The 17,863-nt window shown below is 43.7% G+C and overlaps 1 protein-coding gene across 1 annotated transcript; it reads left to right on the top strand.

The window, feature by feature from the left end:
• Positions 1-3,030: 3,030 nt before the first annotated feature.
• On the top strand, positions 3,031-16,947 carry LOC117245672 (kelch-like protein 33). The gene is made up of 6 exons (XM_033609158.2): positions 3,031-3,679; positions 6,260-6,702; positions 8,829-9,071; positions 9,263-9,513; positions 13,291-13,461; positions 15,139-16,947. Exons 1-6 carry the CDS (start codon positions 3,046-3,048, stop codon positions 15,656-15,658), a joined length of 2,262 nt encoding a protein of 753 aa, XP_033465049.2. The 5' UTR covers positions 3,031-3,045; the 3' UTR covers positions 15,659-16,947.
• Positions 16,948-17,863: the final 916 nt, after the last annotated feature.

The raw sequence follows: 17,863 nt of genomic DNA, 5'->3' as shown, positions 1-17,863 counted from the left end.
GTTTTGGTCTCCATAGCTAATTTTTCATTTCTATATGTCTCACCTATTTACATTTAATTATGTTTAATTAGGCTCGAAGTTAAGCATATTTGAGGCCGAGGCCACTTAAACGACAGGCACCTGTCAAGAGTCAGATTCTATCCCAGCTCCTCCATAATTCTGCCCTTTCTTTCAAAAATAGTCACTTCCGGCTCCAAAACAACAAGATGGCAATGGTCGAAATGCCAGACTTGAGGCTTCTAAACAGTCCACTAACCAATGGGTGGTGTCATGGTTGCTACATCCATCAATTTATCCAGTCTATGACTCATGCATTTGTAACGTGACTCAACAAAAGGGTTGGGTTTTTTTTTTTTGCCAGAATTGTTGATTGTATATGACGAGTAATGTTAACTACATCAGTAATATAGAATATACAGCACTACTGGAGAAAACTTGGGGTCCCCCTCTGCTTTCACAAGATACCCATTAAAATAATATAATGTATGAAAAAAGTACTTTACTTCTTACCCTTTGGACTTCAGTCATTCTAAAAGACCATCTCATTCGTCAGATGTCTTTCTAATGACACCAAACAATTTTAATTCAATATTTATTGAACTCTGGCGAATAACTGTCATTTTAAACATAGTGTACAAAACAGATAATGAGGTGCACCCACAGTTTTTATGTTTTAAGATATGCGGCAGAAACAGCCCTGTCCCCTAGAAATTACATTCATATACAAGTAATATGAAACAAAAAAAAAAATGGGGTTAGCACTGTCACCTCACAGCAAGAGAGCTCCCATTTCAAACCCCAGGGTGGGGGAGCCCCTCTGTATGGAGTTTGCATGTTCTCCCCGTGTCAACGTGGGTTTTCTCCAGGTACTCCGGCTTCCTCCCACAGTCCAAAGACATGCAGGTTAATTGGTGACTCTAAATTGTCCATAGGTGTGAATGTGGGTGTGTATGGTTGTCTGTCTCTACGTGTCAGCCCTGTGATAGTCTGGCGACCTGTCCAGGGTGTACCCTGCCTCTCACCCAATGTCAGCTGGGATAGGCACCAGCCCCCCCGCAACCTCTAACAGGATAAGTGGTTTCAGAAAATGAATGAATGAATGAAATGAATGAAGTTGAAAAAATGTTGATACTGAACAAATCAGCAAAATAGGCGATCTGGCAATACAGTATTCACTCATAGTGACTACAGCGTTGGGTTTTTATTCCCTTTGTTTTTAATCAACATTTAACTGAAATCACAATCTTTCCCTAACCTTAACCAAGGTGCATTTGTTGGTTACACCTACAATGAGAGTCTGGGAGCAAACCTGAGGTCTGGTTTCAAAGTCCTGCACTTTGTACACCAGCCATCCACCCCAAGCGCTTTGCTGCAAAGCCTATGCAGGATATGAATGTAGTGTTTTGTTACCTAAAAGAAACATTTCTGAACATAATCCATTACACATTAACAGCTTAATCAAGAAAGCAGTTTTGTAGCATACAAACGTAAATTCTAGGCGACAGGGTTTGCAGAAAATTGTACGTTAGGGCCAAATATACTACAGAATTCCAAATGATAAATAGTCTACTAACAGAATCAACAGCAGTGGCAGACAGTAGAAAGTTTCTGTTGTTGATGACACATACACTGCAGAAAAAAAGTATCAGTTTTATGCCTTACAATTCAAACTAATTGTCTATCCACCTTATTCCTGAGGGCACCGCTGTAGAAATGATTATAGGCGCAACTTCCTGTGAGATAGCGGAAGTAACAGTAAGCTAGTTAGTCCCATAGACTGTCTGTGGTTAGTTCCAGTGGCTACTCTTGGTGGCTAACCGCCAACGCTGGTTCTTTTCTAAAGGAATTTGCCTTCAGTTTAGCAAATACTGATTTATTTCTTAACAAATATTTATCTAATGTTAACTTAGTATTTTCAAAAATGTCTTTGCGGAGCTCTGGTACCTGTTGCACTGTAACGACTAACGATTAACGATTAGCTGGGAAACATCACATTTATTCACTTTACATGGGGCTACAGTTTACACTGAATTATGTTAAATGTTTGCCGAATGTGTTAGTATCTCTTAGTAAGTCATCAGAAATCAGATGTTTAACTTAAGCTAGCCCGGGCCATGTTAAAGTTAACAATATTTTAACGGAGCAAGGCAAGCTAATTGCTAGCGTGCTTGGTTGAAAAGGAAAAGATGGCAGAGGTATGATCACATAATCCTGTTTGAGCTATAACAGGTGGTGTGTTGCACATTTTATTTGCTCTTGGAAAAAAGAATAGAGCACTGTAAACAAACTGTTACCATTGGAAATCGCCGGTTTCGGTTCAACGCCGGAAGTTGCATACATAATTCATGCAAGGTATCATGGGGGCTAGGAATAAGGTGGATAAACAAAGGAAGTATTGTGTTGTGAAGGTAAAATCTGTAAGACACTTAAAATATGATATATTGGAATCTTGCTGATTACTCCTTAAATCATAGCATGCAGTCTCTTTAATTAAATTTGCATTGAAAAAAGGCGTTTTCTCTTTGGTCTAAGGAAAACAGGCTTTAAGTCTGCATACTGACTGACTCATTAAAGGTAGGAAACTTCTTGCAGTGTATTAGTCATAGTGCCAGTACCCAGCTATTATTAAACCTGCACTCTACATGCTCACAATGCCATTGTGCCCTGGTCAAAGTCACTTGTTACACCCACACTGGTAGAGGAATCGCTAAGGTAGGTGTCTATGCAGAGTCTTGTTCCAAAATGGACTGTGTATTGAGACATTCTCTTGCAGCATTGCTAAAGAGAGTGACTGACACGCTCATGACCTTATGTGAACTTGGGAGCGTCAGTCATAGTGACAGTGTTTGCAGATCATTTTGTAGGAGAGGTTATGATTAGAAAACATAAAACCATTCGTGTGAAATTAAACTCATTTCAAAATTAGTAAGTGCAGTGACTGTGTGACATTTCCAGGAATGCAGTGTTCACACTGTTCCTCCCTGCTGTCCCTGGCTCTCCCTTTTTGCACTCTGAGGAGGGAGGGATAGAGAAAGAAAAACAGATATGGATGATGTTGGGCCAAAAGGAAAACCAAGAACTTGCCGCCAAAACCAAAAACATGATGCAGATAAACAATCAACTCACATGCCGGACTCTAAAGCCTGTCACCCCCTTCACCACCCCCCTTCATCTCTCCTCAAGGACACAGATTTCATCTCTTACATCCTTCCCTCATACTCAGACACTCTCTTCGCTTGCCTACGTAACCTTCAGGAGGAAGAGCTACTCCTTGACTGCGCATTTCTCCTTCAAGACAACTCCGTCCAAGCTCATAGACTTGTGTTGGCAGCTGCCAGTCAAGCCCCAGATGTATTTTTTGGCTCAAAACAAAAATTTAGGCTTGGAGTGGAGACAATAAGAGAATGTCGATTGACCCCAGTTGGGTTGAGGGCTGTTCTGGACTTTGCATACGGTGGAGATGTCACCATGGACTTGAGTAAAGAAGGGGTAATGGATGAGGTGCTGGATGCTTGCAGGTGTCTAGAGATGGAGAGGCTGAGGCAAAGGAGCCTGTCAAAGGTCGCGGCCTCTGCAGCCACAGAGAGAGAGAAGAGCTTGGCGATCATCAGGGACATGTGGGAGAGAGGAGTAGGGTGTGACGTCACAATACAAGCAGAGAGTGGAGAGAGATATTCAGGTAAGAGGCTGCCAAAGAAGTCCTCTTGACTGTCCTCAACAGGAAAATAATAGCACTGGCTGTTTGTTCAAACAGCTAAAATGGCTGATGATTACATGTTCCTGACAAAACACCATAGCTGTATGAGTAATGATTGTTTTCTGGCAGAGACAAAACCCCAAGTAGTGTGATGTGTGAATAGCCTGTGTAGACCTTCAAGAACTTGGGGAGATGACAAAATGTATGTCATTATGTCCATCCATGAAATAACCTTAAGAGAGGAGTTTGGGGTGAATGGCTGAGAGTTTAACTCTGATGCACAGCTTTGGCATGGAAGAATGCTCATTGCACCCTCTTTGCTACCAGCAGTCAACACTTTCTCTGTAACTAATGCAATGATCTTTGCCTAATTTTAACCAAGTAGCAACTAACTCCAGGAAACTAGCGATGGCCAAATGAAGCCTCATGAACCACTTTCTTTATTTTCTGACCCCACCAGATGGCGCTCTTGGTTTAAAGATAATGGCCGAAAGACTTGCAATGAAGTGAGCTTTCAAACCTTTGTTGAACAGACAGCGCCATCTAGTGGCTTCAGAAAATAAAGACAGTGGTTCATGAGGCCTCATTTGGCCATCACTACAGGAAACCTCAGATAGATATTTTTTGGCTTTATTGCCGTTACTTGACAGTACAGACTTAGTTTGAAAGGGGGAGAGAGTGGGGATGACATGCAACAAAGGGCTGTGGGTTGCAATCGAACCTTGCCTTTGCAGCAAGGACACAGCCTTTGTACAGTGGCATGCACAGACTTTTTGAAGGGCAGGGACGAAAAGAAAAAGAAGGGCACATACAGCGCATTCTTGCCACTGAAGAGGGCACTAAGTTCCGCGTGTTTTCGAGGGCACTTTAGACATGTTTATATGTTATACAAATGGCACATTATATAGCCTTTAAACAGACTAACTAGGCAGACTACTCAAGTTAGTTTGTAGTTAGGATCAGCATCCACGAGAACTGTGTAGATTCAACGTTGGACTGTGAAGAACACACAGAGACATGGATGTATGAAAGAAAGAAATCCCTGGGTGGGTCTGGGGGTCCTCCCCCAGAACATTTTCAATTAAGTAGATGCCATTTCCTGTATTCTGGTGCATTTTAACACCATATTAGCACCAGATAATCCAAACTGGTTCTGTGAGATATAGTTCTGGCACAATATAGATCAAAAAAGGGCCCAACATAAAAGTCATTGCAACAGTAATGTTTTTACCACCCAAGAGGGCAGTTTATCATGTTTTAACCAGCCAAGAGAGCAGTTTAGTGTGTTTTTCCCACCCAAGAAGGCAGTTTATCATGTTTTAACCAGCCAAGAGGGCAGTTTAGTGCGTTTTGCCGACCAGGAGGACACTTTAGCACGTTTTTACCACTTAAGAGGGCAGTTTATCATGTTTTAACCAGCCAAGAGAGCAGTTTAGTGTGTTTTTTCCACCCAAGAAGGCAGTTTAGTGTGTTTTGTCAACCAGGAGGGCACTTTAGCGCACATTTTGGCTCCCAGGGGGGCACTTTGGCTGCCAAGAGGGCACTTTAGCTCGCGTTTTGGCTCCCAGGAGGGCATTTTGGCTGCCAAGAGGGCACTTTAGCTCGTGTTTTGGCTCCCAGGAGGGCACTTTAGCACGCGCTTTGGCTCCCAAGGTTAGGTTAGGTCTCAAAACAGGGTATTCTCTGCTCTGAGAGGCTGGGGACCTGTCTGCTGAAGGAGCTGAAATAAAGATGGAGACCATGCGAGGCAACAGACTAACCACGATGGCGATGGTTGCAATGCCAAACCTTGGCAGTCTACAAACCAGTGGGTGACATCACAGTGGCTATGTCCATTATTTTTACAGTCTCTGCCTGAACCCCACAGAGAATCTATGGAGTATTGTCAAGAGGAAGGTGAGAGACACCAGACACAACAATACAGATGAGCTGAAGGCCGCTATCAAAGCAACTTGGGCTTCCATAACACCTCATGCAGTAATTCCTGCAATAGGCGCCCCAATCAAGTATTGGGTGCATAGATGAACATACTTTTCAGAAGGCTGACATTGTTTTACTCCTGGTACATCAAAGCCTGCTCAAATTCCCATGTGCTGCCACATCATTTGCAGATTTTCCCAGAAACCCTTTCCCTTAACAGCTCATCAACTTGTCACAATCAGGTTGGGTTTTGCAGGTTGGGGGAGGAAGTAGTGTCAGTGACAGCAACAAGAGCCTGAAAGTTTATCCAGTCATAACAGTGAGCGACTTCTTTACCATAGCTGATGTTATAGTATCTCTGTGACACACGCTGACTCAACATGTCCTGTTGTAAGATCAAATAAAACGTCCACTTATTTAACAACTGCTCATGCTGGTGTTGTAAATGTTTAAGAGTGATGTCACTGGGTGGCGTCACCGTTTGCGGCTTGGTCCAGCCCTGCAGAAAGAGACAGTCATCCACTGACATTTCATAGTAGTTTTGGTGATAAGACCCTCCAGCTGTTTCTCCATAATTTTTAATTTCTTATCATCTTTGTCTCTTGTCATTCCCTTTGTCTTCATCCTCCCTTTATCTCCCAGCACACCGTGTGGTGTTAGCAGCAGGTGGGGACTATTTCCGGGCGCTGTTCTGCGGAGGGTTACGTGAGTCCAGTGAGGACGTTGTGTGCCTGCGAGGCGTAGCACCCCAGGTCATCGAATCCATACTTGGCTTCATCTACTCAGGTCAGCTCAGACTGGGCTGGAGCCAGATTTGGGAGCTCACAGATGCACTGCTTCAGTTCCAGCTGCAGGGGGCGCTCTCGCTGTGCATTGACTTCCTGCGGGACAGAATGGATGAAAGCACCTGTCTGGATGTGCTGGTCCTGGCTGAGACCTATGGACTGGTCCAGCTGGGGCAGGCTGCAGGGGAGTACATCTTAGCCCACTTCCAGTGCATCTCTGCTGAGGAGAAGTTCAAGGATGTCCCCTATTCCTTCCTGGACAGGTTGCTTGAGAAGGACTCATTGTGTGTAGAGAGTGAGGTAATAATTTTATCGCTGTCTGTGACTCATCCTCTTGAGTCTTAATACCTGTAGTTTGGCAGATTAACCTCAATTTGAATGTGAATCATACAAAATGAGCATGTGCTTAGAAACTTGATTGGAAGCACACACATTTGTGTTTCTGTGTGGACTTAATTTGACTTAAATATTGTTTATGTACTTAATAATAGTTAACTACTGTATTTAAATATTTTTTTAAGTTATGGAAAGCAGGTATTTGCTCTAAACAATAGTTCATAATAGATCTCTAATATGTAACTAATGTTCACAGTAGTGAGTTGGTACAGCTTTATATTGTTGGTCATGGCACATCATTCCTGCTAGTAACTCTGCAAAGTATTTGAGAATCTGCCACTTTGGCTCCATCTGCTGGTTTATACAAGAATGACCTGTGGCAGGCAACAAATGCTGGCTCCAGCTTCTGAAGTGTACAGAAGCCAAGAGAGGCCATGTTTCCAAATATTTTTGTAGCACCATTATTGAGATCACTTTATCTTGAGATAACAAAGCTTGTTTTATAGTAGCCTTAAGGTGTCATCCTGTGTCTGCTGTTGATGTTCCAAGACGCCACTACCAATGCTGAGATGTCACCAAAAGCATGAGGTTAGGTTAAGAAAGAAACATCACGGTTTGGCTCTACATTCATTCAAGAAGCTAACATCGGCTTCCTGGATGAAAGTGCGAGTTTGTTGGCCCCATCCACCCTAGTGATGGCCAAATGAAGCCTCATGAACCACTTTCTTTATTTTCTGACCCCACCAGATCGCACTCTTGGTTTAAAGATAAAGGCTGAAGGACTTGCAATGAAGTGTGCTTTCAAGCCTTTGTTGAACAGACAGCGCCATCTGGTGGGGTCAGAAAATAAAGACAGTGGTTCATGAGGCCTCATTTGGCCATCCCTGTCCACCACCCCTCCTGTCCACCCTACAGGGACTTTCCAGCTTCTTAAATTATGTTGTTAGTGGCAGCATTTCAACCTGACGCCATCCAGCGATGTAACACAGCTGCGACAGGTGCCATCTGGCAGCGTTATGAATTGATGCTGTTTGTCCGTGTATTATACTGCCATGACAGATGCCATCTGGCCGACCAGTGGCACATCATAACACCGTGAAAGGTTACATCTGGGCATGTTACAAACTGACACTGCCCAGGGGTGTATCATACCACTGCAAAAAGTGGCATCGGGTGGCATTAGGTGTCTGACGCCAAAATCACTGACAAAGCAGCGGTATTTGATGACTTCAGAATGAGAATAGGCTTGGCAGACACACCTAACTGACATCAAAGAACTAGTGGCAATGAAGGACAACTGTTGTGTCGGCTCACGTTGCCTTTGTCTCGACCAGAAATTTGTATCTGAGCACACAGCAAACACTACAGGCAACGGCAAACTGATTCAATTCCAGAAGGCTAAATTGGCCAAAAAAAGCTGACTAGAGCCGATGAGAGCCAACAGTACGGGACACACTGCAAAAATCAGGGCAGTAGACCCTCATCAATGGTCCAACATTGACCGACGGCTGAACATTTGCTAGGTGCGTAAGGGCACTTCTTTAATGTCGATTCTCAGTAAAACAAAAGGTGAATTTCTTGAGATAATGAGAACTTTTATGTTTTTCAGATTTTGAAAATGAGTGTTTTTTGATCACACCTGAATCCAGCCTTTAAGATCACTGTCATGACTGACGAGGAAATTTAAGAAACTAAGTCAAAGCATGAATGTGTAGCATGAGAGGATCTCTTTTAATTTCATAACATAAATGCTATAATTTGGGGACTTTTAACTGTTTTTGAGACAAAATGCTGGACTTCTTACTATATTAACATTTTTTAAAATAGATGAGTTGATTTTTTCCAAATGTACACATCATTAAAAACAGTTATATCCTGTAAATACTCCTGTAATACTCCTGTAAATCCCTATAAGTTTGTGAATCTGAGAAGCAGGATTTTGTGGTTTCCTCAGTAATGTTGCGACCAATACCTAAGGAAACCATGATGTCTTCTATAATGTATTGTGACATGCTAATTCTTAAACCTTGAATTTCAAAAGGGAGAACAGGGAAACTCTGATAACACCAATTTCACTTCTTCCCACTCAGATGGTGGTGTTCAGGGCAGTAGTGAGCTGGGTGGAGGACAACCTTAAAGAGAGACTAGCAGTATTGCCAGGCCTGCTCCACCATGTTCGCCTCCCCCTCCTCAGCTACTCTGAGCTCCAGGAGGCCCTGAGCTGCAGCCTCCTCTGCAGGAGCCCTGGGGCCAGAGGAACGCTGCAGGCCCTCCGAAGCCTCCTGGAGGGGGATTACAGAGGACCTGAGTGCCGACCTCGCACCCCAAACCAAGTACTTATCATACCTTGCACTTTTAACACTTGACTGTTTTTCTCTAGATGTGGAGATTGTTAAAAAAAATTAAATTATCTATTATTATCTGAAAAAGAAAAGTCGGAGCACTCTTTTAAATGTTCTGTACAATCCTCTGTAGAAATACATTTAGTACTCATGCTTTAGAGATACCTCACACCTTGTTTTAGGTCCTGGTCCTGGTTGGTGGGGACACTGTCGATGATGAATTCATGAAGAGGGTTCCAAGCCAGACCTTGTGGTTCGCCGAGCGGTTCCATCGTGGACACGGTCTGATCAGAAGCATAGAGTGGAGGCCATTCGCCAAGCTCCCTGAACCGCCCCGGTTCAGGCACTGCGTCTGTCTCCTCAACAACAAACTGTACATCTTGGGAGGACGCAAGTACTACGGAGCGCTGGATATCCTCAAGTCTGCCTTGAGGTAGGATGTGTGTGGGTAGCAAGTAGAGCTGCTGGCAGTTCAGAATTTTGTGCCAAACTCTCAATATCTTCAAATTTGATTTAAAAAAATGTAAATATTTCAGGTTTTTTGTGCAAAAAAAAGTTTTTGTCAGGGTCAAGTCTCTAAAATGGCAATGACACATGGGGGACCCTGAAGTTCTTGACAGGGGCTTCCTATACACTGGAAAAATAATGGACGCAATACCATGATGTCAACCATTGGTTTGTGGACTGACGTTTTGAAGCCTCGAGTTTGGCATTTCAGCCGTCCCCATCTTGGTTTTTTGAAGCCACAAGTGACCATATTAGGTTGAGAGGGTGCAGCTGTGGAGGAGCGAGGGCTGGATCTGACTGACAAGCTGAGGACACGATCGGCAGACAGTCTGTCACTCAAAGCGGTCCACCATTAATTATGCATAACTTTAAACCTTAATCAAATGTACAGGGGTGAGTTATATAAAAATTCACCCTTGCACTGTTGTCATGAATGTTTAAATTAGCTATAGAGACCAAAAGCGTTTTTTGAACCAGGCTGGTTTATTTCTGCTGTAAAGTTGGGCATTTTAACATGGGGGTCTACGCTGTAAACCCCAATCCATCCATGACACAAAATTCTAATATGAAGTCTACACAAATGCCCCAGATTGTCAAAATGACATAAAAACTTTATATTCACTTGACACAAAAACTCATCCCTTGTGAGCTTGAAATAATTTTTTTGAGTTAAAGTGACTAACATTTATCAAACTTATCTCGCCTAAATAAACAACACTCTGGTTGTGCACTCAACATATTGTGGCATGTTGGGACTAAATGAGTCAAGTTTCCCAGCATGCCGTGAGACAATGTGTGTAAGGCCATAAGCTGAAGAAAACTGTTTAAGCGTGTTCTATATTACTCATGTTACCCACTACGCAGTGATTAATGTTTAGGTATTTCACAATGGTTCCAATGGGTTACAGTTAATGTTGTGGTATAAAGACATTTTGCACCATGAGTTAAATCGTTTACAGTCAGTGATGTCTGGATGTGTGGAAATTAGAGCTGAGTTAAGGTGAAGTATAAAGAACTTACTTTGTCAGAATTCATCTCTTTGCCTTAAAGGATAACTTTGGTATTTTTCAACCTGGATTCTACTTCCCCATGTGTACGTGTGCGTATGATTCATAGGTACAACTCATTTTAAAATTGGTTCAGTATTGAGGGAGGCGGATGCAGCCGGCAGCCGTGAAACAAGCTAAAACGGTAACGGGGGCAAATGCGTTCTGTATAAGTTTACGCATTAAAAGTGCTTTTTTTCGCTACTGACCGGTTCAGATCGCCAGTGCTATCTCTGTAAACAGCATACTAAGCGTTTCCCTTACCTCTGGGCTACGTGACATCATCTCGCGAGAACTTTGCTTGTTGCCGGAAGAAAACAGAGGAGCCATGCTGAGCGCCGCTCACAGTGGCTCTGGTTGTCCCGGAGTACAGTTGAGAGTTTTACTGCATCGATTGAAAACAATGGTCCATGTTTGTGCTTATCCGAATTTTAAGAACAGGATGTCGCGCAACACCCCGTACAGCTTTCATAGGCTGCCTTTGTCAGAGGGCGAGATGCTGAAGTTGTGGCTAGTTGTGCTACAAATGGATGCTAACACTCCTGTCCAGACACTGCGCCTTGCAGACCATCGGGTCTGCAGTGCTCACTTCTCCCAAGATGACTACTGCCAGCCGAAGAAGAGAAGACATCCAATCCCGAAACACCTCTTCCTCAAGAAAACGGCTGCCCCATGGTTAGAGAGAGCTACAGACACAGTGGAGGTAATGTTATATAAACAATGTTCGAAACGCTTAGTATGCTATTTACAGAGATAGCACTGGCGATCTGAACCGGTCAGTGGCAAAAAAAACACTTTTGATGCACAAAATTATACGGGACGTATTTGCCCCTGTTACTGTTTTAGCTTGTTTCGCAGCTGCAGGCTGCATCCGCCTCCCTCAATACTGAACCAATTTTAGAACGAGTTGTACCTATGAATCATACGCACACACACACATGGGGAAATAGGGCCCAGGTTGAAAAATACCAAAGTTATCCTTTTTGATCTCGCTCACGACAATGCATAAAATTTCTGTAAGACAAAGGTCATGTGACCAATCACTTTGTGGCTAGTGTACTCAGAAGTTTAATGTGACTGTATTGTACTAAACAAAAACTTTTGAGTGCAAACTGTTTTCAAAAAAAAATCGAATTTGATTCAGCGAATTGGGGTTTACGGCGTATGGGGACTGACTGGCTTCCAGAGCCAGCCCACAAGTGGCCATTAGAGGAACTACAGTTTTGGGCACCTCTGTGTTGGCTTCATTTTTCAGCCCAGGATGTTGCTGCTTGGGGCTTCCACCAACAATTATTTTCAATATTGATTAATCATCTGTTATGTTTTCTTACTTTTATTGTTAATCAATGAATTGTTTGGTCTCTACGGAAGCTTATTGCTGCCACACCAGGAAAAAAAGAATGGGTCAGTATTACGTTATAACGTGAAAAGTTTATTGTTCTAACAAGAAGTTTGAAACTTTTCACTTTTAACTTTTTACGTGAAAATATGTTGTTATAACGTGGAAATATATTGTTATAATATGAAAAACTTCTTGTTAGAACAACTTTTCACGTTATAACGTAATACTGACCCATTCTTTTTTTCCTGGTGTGGCAGCAATACGCTTCCGTAGGTCTCTAATAAGTAAGAAAATAGTGAAAAATTCTGTCAGTTTATTAGACCCCAAAATAAAATCTTCAAATAGCCTGTTTTTGTTAGACCAACAGTCAAAAGCTCAAAGATATTCAGTTCAATATGATGAGAGACTAAGAAAACCAGCATATACTGAAAATGGACTGCACTTGTCTAGCGCTTTTCTAGTCTTCTGACCACTCAAAGCGCTTTTACACAACATGACACATTCACCCATTCATGGGTGGCTGAGGTTACCATACACAGTGACACCTGCTACTCAGTAACCACAGTCGCCCAACATTTGAGAAACTGGATCAAGTGAATTTTTGGCACCCTGTGACTAACATGTCAGCTTTACTCTTCACAGACACAAACACTAAGAGCATAATTTAAGGGTTTAGCAGACTGTTTGGACAGGACACACCGCAACATCTTCTCAATTACAGGGAAAGCTTTAAAGATGCTGGTACACTGTGAAAAGATATTAGGATACAGCAGGAGATTTGGTCCACCTTCTTCCCAACATGCCTGCAGCTTCAGAGCCTGGCCCTGTAAGTCGCAGGGCTGATTCACCCATAGCTGCAGGGTTGTGATGCAACATCCTCCTGCAGAGCTGCTGATGCTCAGCTCGGCAGAAACTTTTCTTTTGATGTGGGCAGTCCAGGGCTTTTGTTTACATGGGTAAAATTTTGCACACATTCTCTTCATCTTGCTGTGGAACAATTATGTGTCCCCTCTGTGGACCCTGGCATGGCCCAGGTGTTTTCCATCAGCTGCTAATTATGAGTCAGAACCATCCTCTGGTGTGTGGTGTCAGGGGTGATCCTCCAGTCTTTTGCAACACCCAGCTTGATGTTTCAAAAGGTCACAATTTAAAACTTGAACTTTGGCGAGCGCTATTAAGAAGTAGGAAATTAATCAACATCAGTCACTGTCACCCTCAGATTACGCACTATACACACTTACAATAAAACAGTTGTTAAGTTGTTGTTGCAATAAAGTTTTATCTTCTATCAGAGTCCTGCTCTGCCTCTCTGCAGGTTTGACCTGTCTCAGTGTAAATGGGAACGACTACCTGACATGCTGTGTCAAAGGGACTACTTTTCTGCTGTGTGTCTGGACGGTAAGGTCTTCGCTCTGGGGGGTAACCGTGACGACAGCCAATACCTGGACTCTGTGGAGTACTACACGCCTGAGGAGAACACCTGGAGGTACAGTATAACACTGAAGGAGCTGTACTAACAAAACCTGAAGAGGCAAGCATGTCTGAGCTGTATTTTAGCACTTAAAGGGACAGTCCACCACAAAGTCATATACATATTCTTCCTCTTACCTGTAGTGCTGTTTAACAGTCTAGATTGTTTTGGTGTGAGTTGCTGAGTGTTGGAGATATCGGCCGTAGAGGTGTCTGCCTTCTCTCCAATATAATGGAACTAGATGGCACTCGGCTTGTGGGAAGGAAAGGCAGCTTTAGTTGTATAGCATATTTCATACACAAGGGCAAAGTGCTTTACAGAGCAATAAAATATAACACAAGTTGAATTCAAAATTCAACAGCAGCCTGAAGCAAGACTGTACCACAGTGGTGGACACAACGTTCTGGAGAGGAGATCCAGTGTTTTATACTGCAGGGTTGATTACTGGATGGTTCTCAGGTGAGCAGCAGGGAGCAGGTGAGTTGAATGGATGTAATCAGGAACTTGGGAGAGTGAGGGAGTTGACGCCCACAGCACAGACACGCAGAGAGACTGACAGGGGAAGGGGAAACAGAGGACAAGGAAAAACACAGAAACTAGTGACACAACCAGCATTGTGACAGGCCAAGTGGAAGCTTTTAGCATAACAAAAAAAGCGTATTTCAAAAGTTAACTTGACGATCAGACACACAATACTTTATTTGAACTTGGAGGCCAGAACTGACATTCCTGAACACAACTTTTATTTTACCCTAATTGACATACAGAAACACGTTAAATTATATGTGAAAACAAATCATCCTCAAAAAATCTCAGAAGAACATGTTTAAAACAATGTGGAAAAAAGTTCTACTTCATTTTTAAAGGGTGTCCCAGGTGTACGGAGCCCAGAGGTACAGAGGAAGTCTTCACAGAAGAGATTCAGGCAAGGCTCGCGCTGGTGCACGCTCGGGCACGGCACCTGCGCTCTCTCATTGGCTGGGGAAATCTCCGCCCAGAAGCGGTCCGAGCTCACAAAAACGTCAAAATACAGTTAAAGGGCAGGAGTTCTGCAAACAGAGTCACCACCACACATGAGTAGAAGCCCATAGGTGATGATTAAGCAGGATTTCATTTGTATATGTCTATATTTTGTTTTGTTTGAAAATCCTCCAGATCCTACCTTTAAAGCTACAGTACTTAAGGGGCCGCACACATGCCGCGTTTTTTTGCGCCTTCAAATTTATTGTTTTTAATGTAGACGCATGGCAGACATGCTCAAATCCCAAAGCAACTCGTTTACAGCATGCACGCGTTCCTGAGCACCTACTTTTCAGGGTGTGACTAGTGATGGCCAAATGAAGCTTCATGAACCACTTTCTTTATTTTCTGACCCCACCAGATGGCACTCTTGGTTTAAAGATAAAGGCTGAAGGACTGGCAATGAAGTGTGCTTTCAAACCTTTGTTGAACAGACAGCGCCATCTGGTGGCTTCAGAAAATAAACACAGTGGTTCATGAGGCCTCATGAACTAGGTGTGATGGCTGCACCATGAGATAAACTGCACTCTTGAAGACTCTTACAGAAAAGGCACAATAGTAGCACCCAGCGCCTGACCTTGCATTTTCCAGGCGATTAAAGGCGCGGCATGTGTACAGCCCCTTGGAAGAACTTTGGGGGAAAGAGATGTTTATAACCTTTGATCTCTGCAGGCCGGCTCACCCTCTGGACACAGCTGTGTGCGGCCACGCTGCAGCTGTGCTGGACGGCCAGATCTACGTCTCTGGAGGCTGCGACCCCTATCAGCGCTGCCTTCCCTCCATGTGGCACTACCATCCTTCCCGTGGCTGTTGCCCAAGAGCGCCCATGACTGTCGGAGCGGGACGTGCAGGTCATATCATGTTAGCCTTGGGGAGGGGGTTGGTGGTAGCTGGCGGGCTGCAGCCACTCTGGATGGGCTTTGGAGACCAACTCCTCTGTGAGCTCTACAACCCCATGTATGACTCCTGGTCCTCCATCCCTGCCCTGCCTCGACCTCATCTGTCACCAGGGGCAACTGTACTTGATGGACGGTTATACATGGTGGGGGGATCCTCAGCAAACACAGCAAGAGATACCAAGTGGGTGCATCGCTATGACCCCATGGAGAGGTGCTGGGAAAACCTGGGGGCCATGCCACACCCGTACACCGATCTGGCAGCTTGCTCCCTGCCACTTCCTCAAGTCTTTTGAAGTTTTTCATTTGAGCGCTGGTTTATTTTCTTGTCTGGCTTAAGAAATCCCAAGGAGCAATCATTACCTCTGCTAATGAGGTAATGTCCTAGGTTTGGTTTGTTTGTTTGTCTGTTTGTCAGCAAGATAACTGATTTTCATGAAACTTGGTGGAAGGGTGAAGCATGGGCCAAGGAAGAGAACATTACATTTTGGAGTGGATCCAGATCTTTTATTTCCAACTGTTTCAAGTCTTTATTTGTCATATATTACAGCACAGTCTTCCGTCAGAGGCTACGGTTACATTCACACCAATATTAAGAACTTGATGCAGCTAGGCCTTTTTCAGAATGTAGCACGTGATTAAGATGTTGGATATGCTGGTATTATTCAGAGTTTAATTATTTGGGCATATATACAGCTAATTCAGAATACGCAACTCAGTTGGGGGTTTTACCACAGTTTGTGACACACGGCCTCTCATCTGTCTATGGATACGTTGTACACAAACTAACTCATCAACAGTTTGCAAGGCTGTGGGGTAGAGATGCACGCCAAAAAGAAAAGCCCACATCTCTGGTCATAAGAAGAAAAATGCTTTCTTTAAAACTTTATGAAAGGATATCAACATGTTTTATTAATTCATTCATTCATTTCTGTAACTGCTTATCCTGTTAGAGGTCGCGGGGGGGCTGGAGCCTATCCCAGCTGACATTGGGCATGAGGCAGGGTACACCCTGGACAGGTCACCAGACTATCACAGGGCTGACACATAGAGACAGACAACCATTCACACTCACATTCACATCTACGGACAATTTAGAGTCACCAATTAACCTGCATGTCTTTGGACTGTGGGAGGAAGCTGGAGTACCTGGAGAAAACCCACACTGACACAATGAGCAAAATGACAAGCGGCTTCAGCTGTTGTGCTTTTCCATATTTTGACATAATAAATGACATGTTAGGGTATGTTAATCGGGGTACACGCAGCTACATGTAAACAGGAATATTAGTAGATTTCATTTTAATCAGCCATGTAAACAGCTTACACAACAAATACAACATGCTAACATTATTAGCACAAGCCTAAGGCATTTTACATTGTATAAATTAGCCTAGCAGCTAGCAGACTTTTCCTCTGCTCAAATGAAGCCAGGATAAATCACACACAAGACTTAAGCTTGTTGCTCCTCAGGAAATAGTCTGTACCAGGCAGAGGCCTGACTTAGTGTTGTGGTCAGTGAGTCAACAGATAGTTTATTTCATTGAGCTGACAGTTCCTTGGGAAGACTCAGTGGAAGAAGCCTATGAAAGAAAAAAGCTTAGATATGCAGACTTAGGAGCAGAAGCTGAGCAGCGAGGATGGAAGACTAGGATTTGTCCAGTGGAAGTGGGGTGTAGGGGATTCATAGCAAGATCAACTGTCTCACTCCTGGGGGAACTCGGAGTGCGGGGACAGAGTTTGAGGACGACAGTGAGGGAAATGTCAGATGAAGCAATTAAATGCAGCCAGTTTATCTATTACAGAAGAAATAATGTCAGCTGGGGGCCAGCAGGGGGAACTACTAAGCAGGGCACATAACTCCTTGAGATCAGGTGGAGAGATTCACTTCCTGTCAGGAGAAATCCAGGAAGAGGAAGTATTTAAGTGTGGGAGTGGCCTATTTGAATCCATTTTGTTTGAGACCATGCTGCAAAGTGAGTGTGTTTGCTGATCCTGTGAGTTCATTTATCTCCTTTAACTTTAGCTTACATTGTAGTTATGCTATGTAGCGTGTGAAATAGAGTATGGTGAATGTGCTAGTAAAGGTAGTATCAGCATTGCTTCTGCCTGGAGCTCGCATGTACGGAGCCTGGGTTTGGTTGAAGGTGGCAGTGCTGTTTAGGCTGAGATCACTGTCCAGCCTCCTGGAGGTGTCATTGTTGTGAGGGCTCGTCCTGGGGAGGTAGACTGTACAGCCTAACCCAGCGGGGGAGTGTGATAGCCTAACAAGGCTTCCTTCCCTGGGTCTACCTCCTCTGTGGTAGTATAGGTAAGGTAAAGGAGGTTGTTCGGTTAGTGTGGGGAGCAGTGAGAGCTGGCATTAGGGGAGTGTCTCTGGGACGCCAGAGATCACTGTCTAGCCTCCTGGAGGTGTCGTGGGACCAACTAGACGAAACACCAGTGAAAGGAGGTTCCCACCTGATGACCCCAAAGACATGTTAGTTATCACTGCTCACTGG

The sequence above is a fragment of the Epinephelus lanceolatus genome, chromosome 22 (assembly GCF_041903045.1).
Source record: "Epinephelus lanceolatus isolate andai-2023 chromosome 22, ASM4190304v1, whole genome shotgun sequence".
NCBI lineage: Eukaryota > Metazoa > Chordata > Actinopteri > Perciformes > Serranidae > Epinephelus > Epinephelus lanceolatus.
This window is presented reverse-complemented; position numbering and strand designations above follow the sequence as displayed.